This window comes from Hibiscus syriacus, unplaced genomic scaffold, assembly GCF_006381635.1.
Source record: "Hibiscus syriacus cultivar Baekdansim isolate YM2019G1 unplaced genomic scaffold, ASM638163v2 tig00112632_pilon, whole genome shotgun sequence".
NCBI lineage: Eukaryota > Viridiplantae > Streptophyta > Magnoliopsida > Malvales > Malvaceae > Hibiscus > Hibiscus syriacus.
The window spans coordinates 129,671-151,487 of NW_024063371.1; the positions used below are offsets into that span (position 1 = coordinate 129,671).

A 21,817-nucleotide genomic window follows, 5' to 3' on the forward strand; every position below is an offset into this window, starting at 1 on the left:
ACATTGATATAAAAATAAATATAACGATAACACCACGTTTGCAAATTGAGTGTGACTTATTTGAGATCGTGAGCATTTATCAATACGAGAGAATTGATTAAGAGTCTTAATTAAGAAAAATTATTAGATGGTCCTAACTCACCATATCATTCGTGCATCCAACCAATATGATCCATCAATCTTATTTTTTCCAAGGTGAATCTCTATCTTTTTCCTACATGTAAATAAAGAGTGGGTAGTAATTTAAAAGTTACTTTGAGATTGATAGATCTTATTGGTTGAGACCATGAATGGCATGGTGAGCCGATCTATCTAATAATTTCTCCTTAATTAGGAAAAATTGCCTCTGCTTACCACGTCATCCGGCTCTCCTCTTTCCTACACGTAAATAAGGAGTGAATAGTATTTGAAAGTTACTTTGAGATAAATAGATCTTATTGGTTGGACGAAAGATGAGCTCAATAGATCAATAAAATAATATAAAAAATCAAACAAAAAATAAAATTAAAAAAATTAAAAAAAGAAACAAAGAAAAAGCACAACAACAATTGTGAGAAAACAAAATGAAACCTAAAATGAGAAAGAGAGAAAAACCTTAGTGTCCAGCAATAATATTTGAAAGACAGTAATTCGTTGGAACAATTATGGTCCGAGCAAACAACAAGAACTTGTTAGACCAAAATGAACATCCACCTGAATCCAAACAAAAACAGATTTTCGAAACAACAAGAAACTCGATATAAGCAATGATTATCGTCGTCCATCTCATTCAGTTCAATCTCCTCTCTATCTAGCTCTTTTCTTTCCACAGTATCGAAGAAGGCAGCCCCTAGGCACGATGAAAACAGTGAAGGAAGAAATCTGTATTAGTTTTCCTCCCAAACTCAACGCACCCGGCATGATGGCATTGCGCTCCGATGTGAAACTTGGAAACCTCATGGACTATTCTTCGCCGAGGCTTGAACTCCAGATAATAGTCACTTTCCTTCTCACTCAAGCCATCCATTTGGTGCTCAAGCACCTCCGGTTGCCTACATTCATATCCCAGATTCTTGTATGTGCCTGCAATCTGCATACTCTCTCCTACATCTTTTCTTTTTTCATTGCTAACGTTTTCTGGTGTAAATGCTGGCAGGGATAATACTGAGTCCTATGGTTTTCGATAGTAAATATTCGCTTATCACGGTGTCGGAGGATAGTGTTTCGATTCTGGGTACAGTGGCGAGTTTCGGGTATATTTCCTTTTATTTCTAACAGGGGTGAAGATGGATTTTAGCATGACATACAGATCCGGGAAGAAGGCGATCTGTATTGGTATCCCAACAGTGTTTGTGCCTTTCATAGTTTGCTTGATTATGGCTAAGTCAGATCAAGAAGAAATAAAACACAACAACGCAATTGAACTTTCCGTTCTTGCTATAACATATTCGGGGACTTCGTTTCCGGTACTACATAGTCTACTCAGAAAGCTGAAGCTCCTGGATTCGGAACCCGGAAGGTTTATCCTATCAACGGCCCTCATAGGTAACATATTGTCACTATTTCTATTGACTATTTGCCAAGGGATGGTTGCAGCGCGAAAATGAGGCAAGGAAAGTGCTATTGCACTTTTCGCAAAAACTATTGCCTTTCTTGTTGTGCTGGTGTTTTGTTTTCGACCTCTGATGAAATGGCTGGTGAGAAAAGCGATTGGGATGGGAAGATAAACGGTGCTTGCTATGCTGCGATTTCGGGGTTCATGGTTTCGCAAAAGCTCACCACTGTTTTTAGAATATTGCTTCCCTATGGTCCATTTCTGACGGGATTGGCTATCCCATATGGACTACCCTTGGGATCTGCTCTGGTGGAGAAACTGGAGCCTGTTGTTTCAGGGTTCCTTATGCCTTTGTTTGCTTAACCTGCGGCATGAGGATTGATTTTTCTTACCTAAATAACACCCCCCCCTTTGTCAAACATCAAGAACTTTCCCCTTTAATAGTCAAATTTGGAGCCTCCTTCCTTGTTTCCTTCTTCTGTAAAATCCCCACAAGGGATGCTTTGGCGTTTGCTTTTATAATTATAAGCAGAGGTATCGTTCAGATGACTATCTTTTGCAAAATGTATGATCGCGTGGTATGTTCTTTTTGACTCCTCCTTGTGTATGGTTTACGTAAATTTCACTGCAATATTCTTGCTTATTGTCGAAAAATTGCAGGTTATAACAGCGCCTTTGTTCGCTCACATGATTCTCATCGTCATTGTGGTCGCAAGCATTGTGCCAATGCTCGTGAAAGCCCTCTACGATCCATCGAGAAAGTACGCAAGTTACCATAAAAGGAGCACCTTGCATTGCAAGCATAACCAGGAGCTTCGCATGATTAGTTGTATTCATGTCCCGGGTAATGTCAATTCCATCATGACATCCTCAGTACCTCCACCACAGAAAGTCCCATTGCTCTTCATGTGCTTCACCTTATAAAGCTCAGTGGGCAAGCCACTCCACTCTTCATCTCTCATGACATGAATCGGCACACCCTTTCCAACGACTCGTACTCGGAGAACGTCATCCTCTCATTCCAAAGGTTCGAGCGTGAAAACTGGAGAGCCGTAACGGTGAAAGTTCACCGCGTTGTCCCGGCGAATATGATGCATGAGGATATATGTAACCTCGCCCTGGACCACCATACATCCTTTATAGTGCTTCCATTTCACCGCTAATGGCACTTCGATGGCAGCATCGAATCGGAAGACCAAACCATAAGGAGCCTGAACTACAGCATGCTCAGAAAGGCACCGTGCTCGATCGGGATCCTGGTCGAAGGTCGACGCCATTTAAACCGCTCCAACTCTGTACAGTCGTACTCGTTTGACAGCTCTCCATCATATAACATCGCTATGATATTCTTGGGGGTAAAGATGATCAGGAGCCTCTTGCTTTAGGCATAAGCATGTCCGAAAACGAAAACGTTCAACTAACAGTAATTCAACTCACGGCTGGAAACAGGATTCATCTGGCTGATGTTACCGAGACAATGCAGGATGAGTGAGAAATGTTAAAGAACGTTGTTCATACATAATAAACATTGAGAAGCAGGTAAATGATGGGCCTGAAACTTTAGAATTTCTTCGATCCATTGTGGATAATTACCAGTTTTCATTGTGGGAAGACGATACAACTGTGAAGATCCCAGACCGCCGGCCTCCATGAATGGACTGAATTTCAAGAGATTGGAATTATAGGGGACCTACTTTCATCTGCTGATTTTGGTGGCAACAATTCTGTGCTGGTTCTACAAAAATAACCATAGGTTGATGATGATTAAGCCCCAATACCAATTCATTGGTATAACTCTGTCTAATTGATTGTCACCCTACAACTGTCCACCTAGAACTAGAGATTGTCAAATGGGTGGTGTTCGAATTTAATGGAAGGGTTGTTTTTATATTTATACTATTTGCAATTTAGATTTTGGGAAATGTACATAAATGGTCCCCTGCCTATATGATTTTGCTTCATTAAGTCCCTTAACTATTAAAATTACAAAATTATCCTCTAACTATAGGGAGTTACTTTGTTGAGTCTCTTAAATATTAAAATTATAAAATTATCCTCTAACCATAGGGAGTTACTTTGTTGAGTCTCTTAAATATTAAAATATATAAATTGGTCACTCGACTATTTATTATGTTCTAACTCGTCCATTTCCGTTAAAAAATTGACGATAATCTGAGTTGCACGTTAACATGTTGAATGAGATATAATAAAATATGATATCATAATCTCAAATGACTATTAAATCTCAGTCATGATGTTTCCGTAAAACTTAGATGATCGTTAACTTTTTTAACATAAAATGACGAGTTTGATACATAATGAAAGTCGAGTGGTCATTTTGTAACTTTTAATTGTTAAGAGACTCAACAAAACAACTCTCTATAGTCAAGCGGTCATTTTGTAACTTTTAATAGTCAAGAGACTCAATAATATAGTATCCTATAGTCAAGGAACCATTTGTGTTATTTACCTTTAAATTTTTCTAGACTTGGATTTAATCAATTTCGAATTAGTTTAAACTAAATGACTTTTTTTTATCAAAGATGACTCTAAACCTTTCAACATTGAATGTCCAAACCCTTGGTATCTATGATACTCGAAACCGAGTCCCAATTTTTTTTAATATAAATTCAAATAGTTTTAGAACTTTATAAATTATAATTATGTAATATTATACCATATATATATATATATATATAAACAAATACTACATTGTAATCATTTATTATAAAAAAGTGAATATATATATATATAATATTAGTGGAAAGATAAGCATAAAGCATGTGATTAGGGCAAAATTGACTCAACAGGTCCGACGGGTAAAAAATGGATCCATTAGATCGTTTCCAAAATTAATTTAAGATCTACGACAAATGTTATAATGTGACTCACGCTTGAATTTGCTCAAATAATATTCTTTTATTTAAATTTATTAGTTCTAAAAAAGATATAATTTTATTATCCAATTTTACTTGTGATTAATAGTGGTTAAATTGGGAAGTTCAACAGTGCGTCACCTTAATATAAGGTTAAAAAAAGACGTTATCGATTTTGTTATTGTTTAAATAATAAAATCGGTAAAAATGATCAAAAATATTATTTTTATCTAAATAATCATTTTTTAAAACATTGCCGTTAAAAGTACCAAACAATAATAAAATCAGTAGCTTCTAATAATGTTTCTAGTCATTTTTACCAAATCCGATAAAACACCCAATAATAACAAAACCGATAGCGTTTAATAATATTTTTGGTCATTTTTTACCGACTTTGTTATTTAAATAATAATAAAATTAGTATCACATTTTTTAGAAAATTTCCCGGTCAAATTTCTGTTCAGCTACCACCAATTATGTGATAAATGTAATACAACTAAGCATGGAGGTTGGAGGTACAGAATCCAGATTTGATCCAAAACCATGTGATCCTAGCCTTTAAAAAGTAAGATAGTACCAAATAAAACAAAAAAATAGTAAAACAGACTAACATTTTTTTATATAAAGGCAAGGAGTAATGGTTTTTTTATAGACCAGCATGAACCTTATGATACCGAGTTAGTTTGAGTGGTAAACAGTTTGATCCGTTTAAATCTTAAACTATATGATTAATTTGAGTGGTAAGCAGTTTGATCCGCTTAAGTAAAGTATTAGGTCCGAGTCTTTATATATGCAAAAAATCTCTACTAAGAAACTCACCCACCAAAATCAAGTATATAACACAGCCGATCCAAATTAATCAGGATAAATTCTTGAATAAGGAGGACAATAAAAATTTTTTTAAAAAAAGTGTTTTAGCAACAAATTTTATAATAATTAATTGATTTTTTTACTAAGAAATGAGTTACATTACATAATTAAAATAAAAATAATGTGTGTTAGCATCACCTTAATATAATCCTCTCTAAGAACGTTGGTATTAACAAAACCCAAGAGCAAGTACTCGCCGATTTCAACGAGGATGAACTATTCTATTTCCATTCTACTTTCTACTTAATAATACTCATTGTATTTTTTTAATATAGTAATAAAAACAATTATTATATTATTGATTAAGTATTACTTTTATTAATTTAATTATTTTTATAATTTTAAGAAAAATATTAATTTAACTATTATAATATTTAAAAGAGTATATGTTTGAATATATTTAAATATAATGATATTTAGTTTAAAAGTTATAATTAATTTAAACGTTATAATTCATATAATATTAATAATATTATGGATTATCAAAGGGTAAACTACGTATTTAATATATAAACTATCGGTTTTCATTCGTTTTAGTATCTAAACTTTCAAATTTTTTTAAATCATACATAACGTTAAGTTTTTATTTCATTTTAGTACCTACCGTTAAAAACTTAACTCGTTTAATACCTAAATTGTCGGTTTTGGTCTATTTTGACACCTAAACTTTAATTTTTAAAAATTTAGCATTAAATTTTAAATAAGAGTATTAAAATGAAATAAAAACCCTAAACCCTAAAACAAATCAACATTGATGATTGAAGTACTAAACACGTTATTCATCCGTTATCAAATCTCCAGCAGAGGGCTAGGCAGGAGCATGACATGAGTCCACTCACAGCCAACAAAGATCACATGCAAATCCACGTTGCATCCTTGTCAGGTCAACATGGCACATGCAAACATCACCTGCAAGGGCTTCGCTTTGGTTTGTCAGCATGTTTTGGTTCATATCCAAGATGTTTGTTTATTTTATTTTTTATTTTGTTGATTTTACCATACCAAATTATTATTACAATATAATAATAAAAAACCCCAGAAAACTCTTTTTATATTTTAGTGTTATCTTTAACTTTTTAGTATACGTTAATACTAGCTCGATAACTATTCATCATGCATATGAATTTAAAAAAAAAAATAAAGTAAATCTAAAATAACAAATCTTTACGTATCAACTTAATCAAAAGAATTTAGTTATTATTTATTTATTAAAATTATTATTTTATACTTTTATTAATCTAGAGTGATTACGAGTGATAATGTATATATATTTTAGGAACTTTCAATTATTTAACAATAAATGTTCAAATATCATGCAAATATTTAAACTCATAACCTCTAAAGATAAGAGCTATCGAGTAAAATAATTTGATTCATACTATTCTTTTTTTTTTGGACCCACTACCAACCTAATTATATAGTCAACCAACCCTAATATTAACATTAACTTTTTTATGTGATTTTTTTAAATCTTTTTAGTGTGCACTAATATTATCTTAATACTATTTAGACTTCTTGAATTTAAGTAATTGTGTTTGCGGATATATTAATTATTAAAAATTAAACTAATTTAAACATATATTATTTTGTAATATCTTTAGACTGATAAATAATATTATCTCTATAACTATTCATCATGTAAAACTACTGAAAATAAAATAAAAGTATTATTTATAAAAATCTTTACATATCAACTTAATCAAAAGAATTTTAATTTCTTATGTATTTTTGAAATCGTTATTTTATATTTTTTAGATAGATTAGATTCAACTATTTCAATTATATATTTTAATTATTATTATCAAATAATTAATAGTAAAGTCAATAATCCTTTATTTTTCTAGTTCATCAATATTATAAACATCAACTTTTTATAATACGGACAGATTATTAACAATAACATTAACTTTTGATAATATCAACAAATTAATTCTTTTTATAACTATTAACATATATTGATCGATTAATTTAGATTAAATACTACAGAGGTAAGGACGATTTTTCTAACCCAGTTTATTCTATTTGTAATTTTCAGGATTTGAACCTAGAACTTGCTTAAATAATCTAGTAGACTAATACCTCAACCCATTAGACCAACTATTGGCATATGAAAAAATTAATTATTGTACAGAACAAGGTTACCTAGATTCTTACGTGATTAATATTAATATAGAATAAAAATGCTTCACGTAAGCTCGTTTAAAAATACAAAAAGTTCAAATTTTGAAACGCCCTTTGAGCTGATAAGTATGAAAATATCAAATACGTTCATAAGGTATGTATTGTCATATAGTTCCATATATATATATAGCTGTCCTTTTAACCTAGTATAATCGCTGTTTAGAATCGGAAGAGATGGGTGGGTGCGGAGATTACAAGCATGCAATGGCTATGGTGGGATTACAGATGGGTTATGCAGCCGTGGCACTCCTCACCCGAGCAGCTATGTTGCAAGGCATGAGCCCCCGTGTCCTCGTCGTTTACCGGCAAGCCTTCGCTACTTTGGCCGTGGCACCCGTCGCTTATCTCTCCAGGAGGAAATCAGGCGGACCTTCAATGGGACTGAGGAGCTTTTCTTTGATATTCTTGGCCTCACTTATAGGGTACTTTCTTCTTCTTTTTTCTTTCATCTGTATATCTTTTGAGTCTGCCTGTCCATTTTCTTAAGGTACTCAGACTCTTTATACAGGATCGCAATCAATCAGAATATATATTATGAGGGTCTGTACTTGGCCACTTCTGCGACGGCAAGTGCAATGGCAAATCTAGTCCCGGCCATCACTTTTGTTATGGCTTCCCTTGTCGGGTACGTCATAATTAATGGTATATATGTTATACATGAAGACCGTTTATTCACCATTTGTCTATAGGTTAGAAAAGGTGAATATTCGAAGCTTGAGAAGTATTGGCAAAATAGTCGGCACGTTGATCTGCGTCACCGGAGCCATTTTCATGGCGCTGCTGAAGGGACAAAAGCTATTGAGTGCAGAAGCTTTACCGGATAAATCATTATTTGGAGCGGACGGCGGTGAGCACTGGTTGCTGGGTTGTTTGTTTCTCTTCGGAAGTGCTTGTTGCTGGTCCATTTGGCTCATTTTGCAGGTACTTGGATCCAATACTCGTCTCCACTTGTCTAACGTTTCAGTCACTGATAACATCATTACATGTTTGCCGACAGGTCCCGGCTTCAGCCAGCTACCCCGACCACGTTTCCTTGTCGGCCTGGATGTGCTTCTTCGGGGCATTGCAGTCGGCAGTTGTCACACTGTTTTTAGAACCAGACATCGAAACCTGGACCCTCCATTCCAGTTTTGAGCTTGTTTGTTGTCTCGTTGTAGTATGTAACCAAAAAAAAAAAAAGCGAACTCTTTTTCAGTATACTAACTTGAGGCACATGATCTGTATAGGGAATATTCGGATCGGGGCTCTCATTCTTCGTTCAAGCTTGGTGCATAGCGCAAAGGGGACCCCTGTTTTCCGCCATGTTTAATCCTTTGTGTACAGTCATTGTGACCATACTGGCTGCCCCGCTCTTGCGTGAGGAAATTTACACGGGCAGGTAACATCTCGACGAGCATAAGAGACCCAAGAATTCATCCTTCTAATATGATATAAAATTTCGTCATGCGATTTTGTTTTTGTCTGTGTTTCATTAATACAGCCTGATAGGTGCCGTCGGCGTGATCGGCGGTTTATATATTGTTCTCTGGGGAAAAGCCGAAGATTACCAAGTGAAAGAAACAGATCCGATCGAGGAACCACTTTTGTCTGACGAGTCTACTAACACGACTGAAAATAATGCATAAACCTGGTTCGGGTCGAATCTCATTTGGACCCACAGATTTTGTAAACCAGTTCAATACTGTAGATTGAAAGGTGAAATTTTGTGGATTCCATTCATTCTAAATCATCTTAAATTTTTTGGACCCAAATCCAAGTGAAACTCCCATCCAATTTGGGGTGCAAGGTTTCTTCCATTAGAGCAATTGGATACTAAAATGAAGGGTAAATTATAAGTTTGGTACCTAAATTTTTGTTCTGTTTTAATATCTAAACTTTTAATTCTTTTAAAATCATACTTAAAAGTTTAATTTTTATTTCATTTTAGTATTCCGTTCATAATTTAATATTAAACTTCAAAAAAAAATTAAAAATTTAAATATTAAAATAGACCAAAACTAATAATTTAAGTATTATCAACAAACCGAATTTAGGTGACCCGAGGCCCAGACCCAGATCCGGCTTTTATTTCCCAACCACCTTAGTATGTATACATTCAATATATGAAACATGAAAGTTTTCAACATCAATTATAGAACAAATATCTGCAGCTTTTATACACATATATGAACGATCTAAATTGTGAACAACTAGACAAGCAAATAAAAAACTATACAATTAAAGGTCCAAATGCAATCATAAAAACAAGATCAAAACCCAAACAAACTAAACCCAGAAGGCTAAGAAGAAGAGAAAGAGGGGTCAAGCTTGTCTCTGATGTTGTTCCTGAAAGCACAGCAGCCAACGGAGTAGACAACAATGAGGAAGATGAGGAAGACGATGTTGACAACCGCCACCTTCTTCCATGAACTCTTGAGGTTGTCTATGAACCCAGCTTTGCGTGACTGGCATTTGAAGCATAGAGTCTTCAGGTTATTGTCCCACAGGTTGCAGTCTGGATTAGCCGGCGCCCCATCCCCTCTTGTCCAGTTAGTCGGCCCGACGTATTGGAACTGACAGTCGTCCGATGGCTTGCAGCAACCAGACTGTGCAATTCCACAAAACAAAAACGAAGAAATTACGTGAAATTTGTGACAAAAACACTCGGCTAATCTTTATATGAATATGCACTTTAGAAAAGTTGAGAACCTTTTTGCTCCTAAAGTTAGAATCAACATAAATAGATTACAAAAAGTATTCATAATAGATCCCTTTAAGAATAAAGCTTTGTATGAATTGTAATATATCTTTGATTCAATTTTTATATTAAGAAGAAGAAGAAGAAAGCTCAGATTTCAGAGAATTTAGATACCTGAATGGCTGACAAGTGAGCCTGGTAAAACTCCGTGAGAGAGGTGTTGAGATATTTATCATGGAAATCAGTGCAAACTTTACTGTCAGCTAAACAGCTATTAATCTTATTCCAGTTCTTCCGATCAGTAACTCTTTTCTGTAACCAGTCGGAGTAATCCCCGAGTCGATATTCCTTATAACCTCTCTCGGACAACGCTTGTCCCGCCCCTTTATTCGTCACCGCGAAAGCAAAGATCGTGAAGACGATCCCCAGCACGATGAGGAGGGACATGACGACCAGATAGAGCCAGAGAAGCCACGTCACGCGACAGCACGCGCCGATCAGTCCGGCGAGGGAGACCAGCATGAGGAAGACCCCGATCACGATGACGGGCCAGTCCAAGAACCGTTCGCACTCGATAACGCCTTCCCTACTCAGATGCCGGCGCCGAGGATGGGGATCGAGAGGATGAACGTGATCAAGTTGAGGATGCCCACTAGGTTGTTGCTCAACCGAAACACCATCGTTTCAATTTTCCGGCCACGACCACCTCCGACGACATAATCATTGTCATCCTCCTAGTTATATGTCGTCGTATTTATTGTCGATTGGTCGTAATAATCGTATGAGAACGCGATTTTCAACCTAAGGTTCAAGGGATATAAAATATTGATTTATCATCAATTGACCGTCGATCGATCACAATTTCATAAGAGTTTTGATCGTCAGGAGAGGTGATGCTTGATAGAGCTTCGTTTACAAGAAAGGGTGGTGGTCGACGTAGATTTAGAGATTAAAATAAAGATTTTCAAAATTTTACGTTTATTTCTAAAGTTCTATGTTTTATTTTTAAATATATATACTTTTATTTTTAAATTTTATACAAAAAATTTAAAACTATCAATTGTGAAATATATTACGTAACGAAAAAATTAATATCGTTGACGGCTAAACAGCTAAATAATAACATTTATAATGTTAGTATTTAGATAAATAAAAAAATATTGTAATCATTTATCCGTGAAAATAGCTCTAATTTAATCACTTATTTTATACTTAAAGGGTGCAAAAAACACGAAATTTCTCGCAAAGATTGTGATATCTGGGTGTTGAAAAAACAATCTTCTTTACTTCACTCCGAATCTTCACTTCCGCGAGTCTCCAGCAATGGGTGAAACCGGTAATTCCCTCTTCTTCTTCTTTCTTGATGAGATCCCTCAAAAGATCTCTACTTGATTCTAACTCTGTTTTCTTTTGTCATGTATGTTCTTCCCCGTAGATTCTTTCTTCTCGAACAAATCTGCGAAGATCTTCGTAGCAGGCCACCGAGGGCTGGTTGGTTCAGCCATAGTCCGCAAACTCCAATCTCTGGACTTCACCAACATTGTTGTACGCACCCACGCCGATCTAGACCTCACCCGCCAGGCCGACGTCGAATCCTTCTTCGCCACTGAGAAGCCTCAGTACGTGGTACTAGCAGCCGCTAAAGTCGGCGGAATCCACGCGAACAACACCTACCCGGCGGATTTTATCTCCATCAACCTCCAAATCCAGACCAATGTCATCGATTCCTCTTACCGCCACGGCGTCAAGAAAATCCTCTTCCTCGGATCCTCCTGCATTTATCCCAAATTTGCGCCGCAACCCATCCCTGAAAACGCGCTCTTATCCGGTCCCCTAGAGCCCACCAACGAATGGTATGCGATTGCCAAGATCGCGGGGATCAAAATGTGCCAAGCTTACAGAATCCAGCACGGGTTCGATGCTATTTCCGCTATGCCGACGAATTTGTACGGCCCCAATGATAATTTCCACCCGGAGAATTCCCACGTCTTACCCGCTTTGATGAGGAGATTCCATAAGGCCAAAGTGGAAGGAGCGAAAGAAGTTGTTGTTTGGGGGACAGGGAGCCCGTTAAGGGAATTCTTGCACGTGAGCGATCTAGCTGATGCTGTGGTTTTCTTGATGGGGAATTACAGTGGATTGGACCATGTGAATGTAGGCAGTGGAAAAGAGGTTACCATCAAGGAATTAGCTGAGTTGGTGAAGGAAGTTGTTGGTTTTGAAGGGGAGCTTGTCTGGGATGCTTCTAAGCCTGATGGGACTCCTAGGAAACTCATGGATAGCTCGAAGCTTGCTTCATTGGGGTGGAATGCCAAGATCTCGTTGAAAGACGGGCTTGTCGATACTTACAAATGGTACTTGGATAACGTCAAGCAATGATGCAGGTGATATTGGTGCCTGGTGGTTTGTTCCCTAATGAGTTTTTTGATCGGGGTATTTGTTGTTTTGTGATGTTGTCAATTACTCCATTATTATTGCTGCTTCTATTTCTATGTTTGGATGTGCCATTGAATAACTTGAGGTTATTTGTGTATCAATTATCTGGCATCCAAGTTGAGCATAAGGAATTCCTTTAGGACTGAACTTTCTATAGGGGAATCGACTTGAATTTTTGTTTTAGTTTTGAACGATAAGTTGTGTTTTATTAAGGTTGTGATTTAATATACTTATCTTTGTTTGAAGGAAATCCATGAAACAACTGGGAACTAGGTTTCTGCTAAATTCTGGTAGTCGTGTAATTACGAGATTTTGCTGTCGTTAGTTATGTTACTAGGATTTCTGAAGACGTATCTTTGTAATCTTTGAAACGTTGGGATGGTATTATATTATAGTTTTAAGCTGCCAGGGGTAGTTGAGCCTTTGTAGTGGCACAATTCAACTTTCATGTCTAAGAAATGTTGGTTGATAAAAACTTCACCCTGTTGGCACTTGATAATGATATATATATTTCGACTTGAATGGTAATTATCCGGAGACAATTCATCTAATGTTTTTCTTTTCATGATTGATTTGTTCTTACATACTTTTATGTATGTGTTATGTTACTACATTCAGGATTCACTTGTTGTTTGCGCAAAAATCATGTCTAGTAGGATAGGAAGTGTAGAATGGGAGAGGGACATATGCGAACTTGCTAACTTTATTTCACCTATGCATAATCATGCCCGTGGTGCTTTTTCGGACATGTTATTATGCCATTACACTTTTTATATGTATATCACCCTATAAATTCCACCCTGCTCATTCTAGAATTTGAACTCGAAACATCCAAGATATAGTCTGAACATCTAACTGCCAGGGTGCCCCCCCCAAGGAAATCCATGGCTGTGATTTAGCATTTGCCATTTTGGAATTGTGTCAAAACACTCATTGCTGCAATGTAAATTTCATTTTGTTGACTGAAGCACTGGATGTTAAACATTTAAATCATCATCAGATAGTTTCCTGCTACTAGTTTCAACCTAAGTGGATTCCAGATAGTATGTTGATCAGAATGAATTTGATGCTTTAGCACCCTTCATTCTGGCAATCTAAGCGTCACTCTTCCGGTTTACGTCTTCATTATGTGCTAATCCTGTTTGAACTGTGAAATGCTGCTGCCTGTTGTTGTGGTAATTGGGTAATGTGAACTGTGAAGTAGGTATTTGTACTATACTGAGTTTTAGCTTTAGCCAGAGAACTGTGAATACCTGTAGTGAAACGGGACACCGAAATTTGTCATCTGTTCTATTTCTTCTATTTAAGGGTTATTTTGTTGAATTTCTTTTGTTGTCGATGAATTGAAAATTTTGTTAGACTGCAATAGATTTAAATTTGGTTTATACACTGTTTGAAATTTGTTGAGACACTTTGTTCATCTTATGTACAAATAGGGCTCTAAATTAGATGAGATAGATCGTAAGCTATTCGAGATCGATTTAGTCAAAACTCGATAAATACTCGACTCGAATGGATTTGAAACAAACTATTTTATACTCAACTCAAAAAAACTCGTGTGCAACTCAAAAACATTAACATTTATGTGTTGATTTTTTTAAAAATATAGTATAAAGTTTTTATGTATTTAAGGTTCACGTTCGAGTTTGAAGCCTCAATCGATTTAAGATTTTTTTTTTCATTTTGAGCTTTTACAAGCTTCAATTCATGGTTTTAAGTTCGAGCCGAGTTTGAAAATTTTAGGTTCATGAGTTTGAGTTGAGTCAAGTTTTGTTTTAAAATTTTTGAATCGAGTGGAACTCATCAATACTCTAGCTCGACTTGTTGACACTATACATTCTATCTAGTATGTCTTTTGAGAAAAAGATAATGAAATTTATAAATGTTGACACTATACGTCCTTTTTGATATGTCTTTTGAGAAAAGAGTAATGATTCGTAATATCAAAACAATCTTTTAATTATTCGATTTCATGACATCTTATTGAGTGAGATAAACATGGTGAACAACCATAATGATGACACCTATGATGAAGACGATATAAAATTGAGAGAGAATATCATGTTTAAAAGAGGTGAAAGATACGAGCATGAATACGAGAATCAAATGTCTTGTGTTTCTATTCTTGTCGGCAATACACATTTTTCAATCTGTCAATATCTTAAACATTAATCACGAATATAATGTCTGATTTAAATGAATCTTAAATGTTAAAAAGGGTTGATATGAATACGGAGAAAAACTTACAACACGTATGGTTAACTTTAAATTAGACTGTCGTAAGGTAGAATTATCCGAATAATCTATTCAATCCAACCGTCTTTAATCTACAGACGGCAGGGGTAATTTATATCTTAAGGTCCCGAAAGTACCATTGGTGACGACGCCGATTGAATGAAGAAGAAACAGCATATAGATCTTCATCCCATCCCACCGGTTCAAAAGGTACACGAGGGGTCCCTCTTCATTAATTACCACTCATCTCTTAAATGCTTGCGTTCCACCTACCCAGCAGTAGGTTTAGGCTTCCAAATTTGGCCGGCTTCATAAACAAAACTTGTAAACACAGTAACCGAGCTGTAATGGAAAACATGACCACATCAAGCAGAAGTGGTCGAGAGAAATAAATAAGACAGCACGGCTGGTTCAGGCTAACAAACAAACAAAGACAACATTTTACCTACAACCAAGTGGCCCGCTCAGTACTGGGTTTGTTTGCATCACCATTCCGCATGCAAAATTTGACTCACCGAATCACTGTTTGGAAATTGAATCATTTCTTTGCTAAAAATCTGTCTTCAGCTAACCCCCATAAGACAAGATCATAAATTTGCTGACATGTGCCACACTCTGTTTTTTTGACTTGGACAGCCACCTGACTCAGTGCTGAGTCAAATTTATTTGTTTTTATAATTTTAACTATTTATTTGACTGAAATTAAAGAAAGAATTATGTTATATTAAGCATTATGCATGGAGTACATAAAAATGGAAAGAAGTATTATCCAAAAACGTAAATGAGCACGAAATATGTACACGAGTAGGAAGAAAAACTAAATATATGCTTGGATGTTGAAACTTTAAAAAAAAACATGAACCCATCTCACACAGACAAATTAATAAATCTCCATAATTGTAAACATTATGATTTAATCACATCTAGGGCGTAAACGAGTTGAGTGAAACTCGAGTATTGTTGAGTTTAACTCGACTCAAAAATTAAAAAATGGAACTCGACTCAACTTGAAAATCCGTGAGTCTAAAATTTTCAAGATCGACTCAAACTTAAAACTATGAATTAAACCTCAAACTCGAAGATAAACCCTAAATACATAAAAATCTTATATTATATATTTTTAAAATATCAACGCAAATGTTAATATTATCAATAATTTTTTTAAAAAACAAACTCCTAACGTATTATATTTTTGAGTTACATGATAAATTTTAAAATTTTTGAGTCGAATATCAAATAATAGATGCTTTAAATAATGAGATAAAACAAGCCTAATCTAACCTAAACATGAGCAAAAAAGACACAGCCCAGATTCACGTGCATACCAAAAAACGAAAAAGGAAGCAAACCCCAACATTTGCAGATCTGTGTAGGATGATAGGACACTTGCATGAATCCCAAACCCCATCCATCATCGTCATCGCCACTCATAACTTCAGCTCTCTTGTCTCTCCCCCTGTTTTTTTCTCCTGTTTCTTAAAATTATCAAACCTATTTTTGAAATGTACCGCCTAAACTTTAGAATCTACTTCCATTGAACAGCCAAGTCTAGGTGTCCTCTAGGCCAGCAATTCCATTGAGCATTAGAGTGCTCACTATAGAGTAAATGCAGGAGAAAATTACAAATTCATTGCAGAAATGGGTGCAAGACAGTAATAAATAAATACCAACACATTTCCCCAGGAGGTGCACAATAAATTACAACCAAAAATTGAAGTTCTCATTGTTGAATGGGACCTCCAAAAAATTACCTCATAATTACTTATTTACTCCTTCATTTTTAACCTCCCTTGTAATGATTTTTATTTTGCATGAACCAAAGCACAAACACTAACTAAAGCCAAAAGAATAGTGTGGAAAATATCATAAAAGAGAGAAGCAACATACCCATTCCTTTTTACCAACATCATGGAGCAACAATGTAAGCCCTAAGCAGTAAAAAAGGGCAACAAAATTTTTATAGTGTATTCATAAATGAACAATGTAAGAGATTGAGCCGATCCCGCCAATATCACCGCCTCCGCCGCCACACCCACCATCTCCCATCAGCGGAGGCTGAAGAAGAAGAAGAAGAACAGAAGTCGCTGCAAAGATGGGAGTTTGAAGAAAACGATGTCCCATTTATAGTTTCCCCCTGCTTCTTCATATGAGCATCCGGAACCCATTTGCTTCACATAAATTTCCACGGAAAAGCTCAATCTTGCTTCAATTTTCACCATATTCCGCCGGTCTTGAAGAGAGCTTCCGCCCCCTCACCACCACAAGCCTATATCACCGTTATAACACAAAAGAAAACACAGTGAAAAGAAAAAGCAGCAAAAGAAACTAGCCGGACAGTTCAAAAATGAAAAAGAAGACGTAAAAAACATAAAATAAAACACATGAGGTTGTTGTCTATACGTTTTGCTATTTTCTTCTGCTTTCCTCGGACGGGGTTTCGTTGTCCTAACTTAGAAAGAAAAGGGCGAACAAGAAGAAAGACAGCGTTTTTAAGGAAGAGGAAGAAGAAATGAGGTTGATTGCATAAATGTATATGTACACTCAAAACATAATGAGGCCAAGTAGGCAAAATAAAGAAGATGGCTTTGCGTTCACTACAACTCAGCATCAGCTGCTTGCTTCAACCCCAAAGCTTCACTTTACTTGCCCCAGATTAGCTAGATTTGCGAAAGCAACCTTTGCCCTTTTGTTGTTTCCTTGCCTGCCCTCTATCATTCCCCAAAATCCCTTCCTTACCCCCCATATTTTGTGTTATAAACATACCTCTTAAATATAATCTTATTTTTTCTTAATAAACTTTAAAAAGGTAAATTATGTGAATAGTGTTCTTTATTTTCAGTCCGAAAAACTTTGGTTCGATTTAAAAATTAAGATACATGGTCCCTAATGTTATCAATCTGTACAATTTTAGTCCTTAACATTATCGATCCGTTTGATTTTAATTCCGTAACCGTTAACTCCTGTTCGATTTTAGTCATTCAATTATGTCACATATTCATTTAGGGTTAATGACAGAGATACTTAAACTTAATGGACTGATAATGTTATAGATCATTACCCTTAATTTTGGTATGTTTTAATATCTAAAATTTCATTTTTTTAAATAATACATAATATTTAATTTTTGTTTTATTTTAGTACTCGTCGTTAACGAACGAGTTCGTCGGTCGTCACATCTACAATCATTGACCGTTTTATCCATCAGTCGATGAAGCTCAAACTTTCCAGTCTGTACTTTTTTTACCCTTGAAGGTGATTTCGACTTTCGTTTCACCGTAAAACGCTTCAATCTCTCTAAATCAACGATGGACTATTCAGTTTTTTTTATCTTATGATCTTTGTTGTTAACCGTTTGATAGGCTTGAAACTAGATTATGTTGATCGACTCATCATTCTCTCATAGTTCACTGTTTGGATTGAACGTCCGTCCACCGAAACTACATGTCGCCAGCCGTACATTAAATTTTTAACGTGAAGTATTAAAATGGAACGAAAATTGAACCCTAAAAATAGTTTTAAAAATAAAAAAAATTAAATACAACACTGATAATTTAGATAATGTATAGTTTACCCAATTTTTTATTTGGGTTTTCATTCCGACTGTAATGATCAAAGCAACAGCAAAGCCGAGTTGAGATTTATGGAGACGGCCAACCCTACTCCCCACCACCCAACAGTGGTTATGGCTTATCGGCTTAGAAAGTGATATCAGTTTTTAGGGGTTCTAGGGAGTGTAAGTGGCTAAACCCACATGAACCTACATCCACTCCGGTCTCTGTCTTTGGGACCCCAACCCTCCGGTCAACAATGCCTACTTACATCTACTTTTTTATTGTGGGACTAGCCCATTCGGGTGAGTAAAAATCAGCCTCGAGAAAAATTATTTTTTTTGACTCGATTCGAATTGACTTCAAGGTATAATTTCATAAACTCGACTCGACTCGACTCGACTCAACAAAATTTCAAGTTCAAATAGAGTTGTAAAATACAACTTGAATAACTCAAAATTTTCAGTAATTAGTGGATTTATTTTAAAGTTTGAGTCTAATTCTTCGACTTTATATGATATGTGTATATCATATATGAAAAAATACGAAGAAATATATTTGTATTGTATATATGGTTATAGAAAGCCATTAATATTAAAAATATTTACAATTAAAATTAAACAAAAACTCAAAAAATCGACTAGACTCGACTCGAAAAAATTTCAAGTCAACTTCGATTTATACAATAAGACTCATCAACACGAAATTTTTTTACTCGACTTAACTTAATCGAACGCTCACTCCTACTCTCGGATCCCTCCTTTCTGGGACCAATGCCCTACCAGCAGGGTTGTTTAGCCGTTCGGCTCTACGAAGGTTTGAACAAGTTTAAATAGAAAGAAAGAAAGAAAAAAGTGCACCCCAACTTCACGTATCTATGATTAGGGATGGTAGTATGACCCGAACTCGACCGGAAACCTAAAATCCGATCAAATTTAGGTCGAGTTGAATAATATCAGGTCGGGTTCGGGTTTGAGAATTTTTTTCGGGTCGAGAATATCATGTGTTTACGTAAAGATGCAACAACTACATTGTCTCTCATCTTTTTATTTTGAAAGTCTTAACGTTTTAATTTAATAAACAATAATAAAGACGCATTATGTTCACGACGCCTGTCACGTAATATTTACCTATTTTGAAAATTATTTTTTGCCCGATTGATATAGGTGGGGGAGGGAGATGTGTTATTGTTAATCAAGATGAATAGCCACGTGTACGGTGATGGGATGTTAAGTGGCAATATCAAAGCAAAGCCCGAGAAGTAGACTATCATAATAGACAACAGGATGAGTCAGAATGTCTGAGGAAATGTCAGATTTTCAGAGACCCAGAAAGTGAAAAACAATTTGGTCATATTTTGTTTCGGTTTTGCTGCCCATCTCTGGATAATTATAATAAGGGTAAACTTAATGTAACGATGTCCCGAGATGCTCTTGATGATTCATTCTGTGACTTTGTGTATTACCTAATTATAACCTTTTCTTCACCAGAGATCTAAATCAGATCAGTTTTCCACCATTAAAACAATGTTGGGAAAAAGCTTTAAGATTTTGTGTTTTGTTGAATTGAAATTCGTGTTTATTACAACAGCCTATTGTCCTTTCGGGTGCTGGGACAGGTGAGGCTCCCATTTCTTTGTTATCTGAAAGTGAAGTTTGGGAAGTTCAGTATGATCGCTACACAAGGTCTTCCAACATCAGCAACATCTCTTCCGCACGGATTCTACCTATTATGATCTGCTCGGAAGATGGGATCCTCGCGGTTATTGGACAAGGTAAGCAGTTCTTTAAGCAAAAACTATTATTGAAATGTGATATATGTACTTTGGGCAGAACAATGGTTTAGGTTAAGACTTGCATCAAAAGATCTCATAACCGACGTATATAATAATATACCAACTGCATAGGTGAAGAACCCTTGGAGCTGCTAGCCGAGCCCTGTGCAATTAACAGCTTTGACATTGATAAGCAGAACCCCTCGGTACATAGCAATCTCACTAATTTTTTACTCCTGAAGTATAAACAGTGAGTTCCTTACAACAGTTAAAATTCAATAATTCCATGCAGGATGTCATATTTAGCTTGGAATGGGAATCTATGGCCATCTTGACAAGGTCTTGATATGCAGAAACGAACACGATGGTAAGAGACTCAACTTTAAGCCATGATCAGTCGAGGGTTTGAATTCCATTAGGCAATTCTGCAGGGTTTTCCTTTTGCAGAAATAGAACATCTAATGATTTGGGGTTATCAAAACGGAACGGTTCGTTTTCCTTTGGCCCGTGTATGTGTAATTATTACAAATTTTAATAAATAACCACTTGAATCAGTCCTGAGATCAACCTGCTCCATACTGAAGTTGGTTCCATTAATTTTGAGTTCAGAAACTTCAATCAATCAGTTCTACTCGAGTGTCTTAGACTACTTGATATGTGGCATACGGTAAGCAGGGGTTATGAATGGTCCAATGGGCCTATGCAAAGATAAAATAGATCCAAGTGGAAATTATCGATATATTGTTATTGTAGTATTTGATACATTAAAATCAAAGTGATTTGTGATCATACTGATACAATAACAACACACTAGAAATACAGCAACCTCGTCAAACCCAAACAAATAAAACCCTTTACGTAATGGAATCGGAATGAAACAAATGGCTAAAAACGCTCTATGAATCCCTCGGTGATACGAGATTAATGTTTAGAGGAACACGACCGCGACAAAGCAAAGACACATAGTATGACTGAGCATCATCAAGGGCTAGTTTTTGAAGGAGGTGGGGAGAAGAATGGGAGGGTAGTTGGTATAGTGGGGATCGGTGGCATTGCTAGTTTTGGTAGGGTAGGCAATGTCGGCATGCTTGGAAGTGGAGGTAGAGCTCCAGGCTTGGGTAATGATGGCTGTGTTGTCGGCAATGTCGGCATGCTAGGAAGTGGAGGAAGAGCTCTCGGATTGGGTAACGATGGCTGCATTGTCGGAAATGTCGGTTGTGGGAGGTTGGGGATAGACGGCAGGGGTGGCAGCACTACACCAGGCAATGTCGGTGGCATCTGGAGGAGACGACGAGCTGCAACCCCGACAATGATATTTGACAACGACAAAGCCATGATAATGGCTAAAAAAGAACAATTGGTAGAGGCCATTTCTGGAGCTTTGGAACCCTGCACAGAAAATGAAAGCTTGTTCTGTCTGTCCGACCGTCTAATGGTTTGAGAGTTTGAGCGAGGAAAACAAGTCATGTGGGGGGTTTTATGTAGCCTGGAAGCAGGGAACCTGGTCTCTCAGGTTGTTGATTGCTGGTGGTATATGGTTGGAAAGGAAAGCATTAAGTCGTTTGAAATGTTTTATTAGCTCATCTTCTCTTTGATGTTGGGATTAAAAAACTGTCAAACGTAGTTGTGGTTGGCCAGAAGCTACCTGAAATTACTCACTTTAGCATACAAGTCATCGACATGTAA

At 36.1% G+C, this 21,817-nt stretch overlaps 3 protein-coding genes, 2 long non-coding RNA genes and 2 pseudogenes across 5 annotated transcripts; 4 read left to right on the forward strand and 3 right to left on the reverse strand.

Moving 5' to 3' along the window:
• The first annotated feature begins 838 nt into the window (after positions 1-838).
• On the forward strand, positions 839-3,405 carry LOC120182122 (annotated as a pseudogene).
• Positions 3,406-7,627: 4,222 nt separating this feature from the next.
• On the forward strand, positions 7,628-9,158 carry LOC120182212 (WAT1-related protein At4g30420-like). The gene is made up of 6 exons (XM_039187216.1): positions 7,628-7,883; positions 7,970-8,086; positions 8,151-8,382; positions 8,459-8,617; positions 8,688-8,839; positions 8,942-9,158. The coding sequence occupies exons 1-6, from the start codon at positions 7,636-7,638 to the stop codon at positions 9,084-9,086; spliced, it is 1,053 nt and encodes a 350-aa protein (XP_039043147.1). The 5' UTR covers positions 7,628-7,635; the 3' UTR covers positions 9,087-9,158.
• Positions 8,712-12,589, forward strand: LOC120182214 (GDP-L-fucose synthase 1-like). Its single transcript, XM_039187217.1, has 4 exons — positions 8,712-8,717; positions 10,288-10,291; positions 11,438-11,474; positions 11,574-12,589. The coding sequence occupies exons 3-4, from the start codon at positions 11,462-11,464 to the stop codon at positions 12,515-12,517; spliced, it is 957 nt and encodes a 318-aa protein (XP_039043148.1). The 5' UTR covers positions 8,712-8,717; positions 10,288-10,291; positions 11,438-11,461; the 3' UTR covers positions 12,518-12,589.
• Positions 9,741-10,820, reverse strand: LOC120182123 (annotated as a pseudogene).
• Positions 12,590-16,769: 4,180 nt separating the features above from the next.
• Positions 16,770-17,443, reverse strand: LOC120182217. Its single transcript, XR_005521809.1, has 2 exons — positions 17,210-17,443; positions 16,770-17,075 (listed from the first exon to the last, which is right to left on the reverse strand). It is a non-coding gene; the product is annotated as an uncharacterized LOC120182217 (long non-coding RNA).
• A 2,503-nt stretch (positions 17,444-19,946) lies between these two features.
• LOC120182218 lies at positions 19,947-20,475 on the forward strand. Its single transcript, XR_005521810.1, has 3 exons — positions 19,947-20,131; positions 20,264-20,337; positions 20,424-20,475. It is a non-coding gene; the product is annotated as an uncharacterized LOC120182218 (long non-coding RNA).
• Positions 20,476-20,851: 376 nt separating this feature from the next.
• Positions 20,852-21,568, reverse strand: LOC120182215 (leucine-rich repeat extensin-like protein 5). Its single transcript, XM_039187218.1, has one exon. The coding sequence runs from the start codon at positions 21,500-21,502 to the stop codon at positions 21,113-21,115; it is 390 nt and encodes a 129-aa protein (XP_039043149.1). The 5' UTR covers positions 21,503-21,568; the 3' UTR covers positions 20,852-21,112.
• Positions 21,569-21,817: the final 249 nt, after the last annotated feature.

What these genes read in the sequence shown, in the direction of transcription:
- LOC120182212 (XM_039187216.1), top strand. Translation starts at nt 7,636, where the DNA reads ATGGGTGGGTGCGGAGATTACAAGCATGCAATGGCTATGGTGGGATTA. An exon ending in TTGTTTGTTGTCTCGTTGTA is followed by an intron (nt 8,618 to 8,687) that starts GTATGTAACCAA and finishes TGATCTGTATAG; the next exon opens with GGAATATTCGGATCGGGGCT. An exon ending in GAGGAAATTTACACGGGCAG is followed by an intron (nt 8,840 to 8,941) that starts GTAACATCTCGA and finishes TCATTAATACAG; the next exon opens with CCTGATAGGTGCCGTCGGCG.
- LOC120182215 (XM_039187218.1), bottom strand. Translation starts at nt 21,502, where the DNA reads ATGGCCTCTACCAATTGTTCTTTTTTAGCCATTATCATGGCTTTGTCG.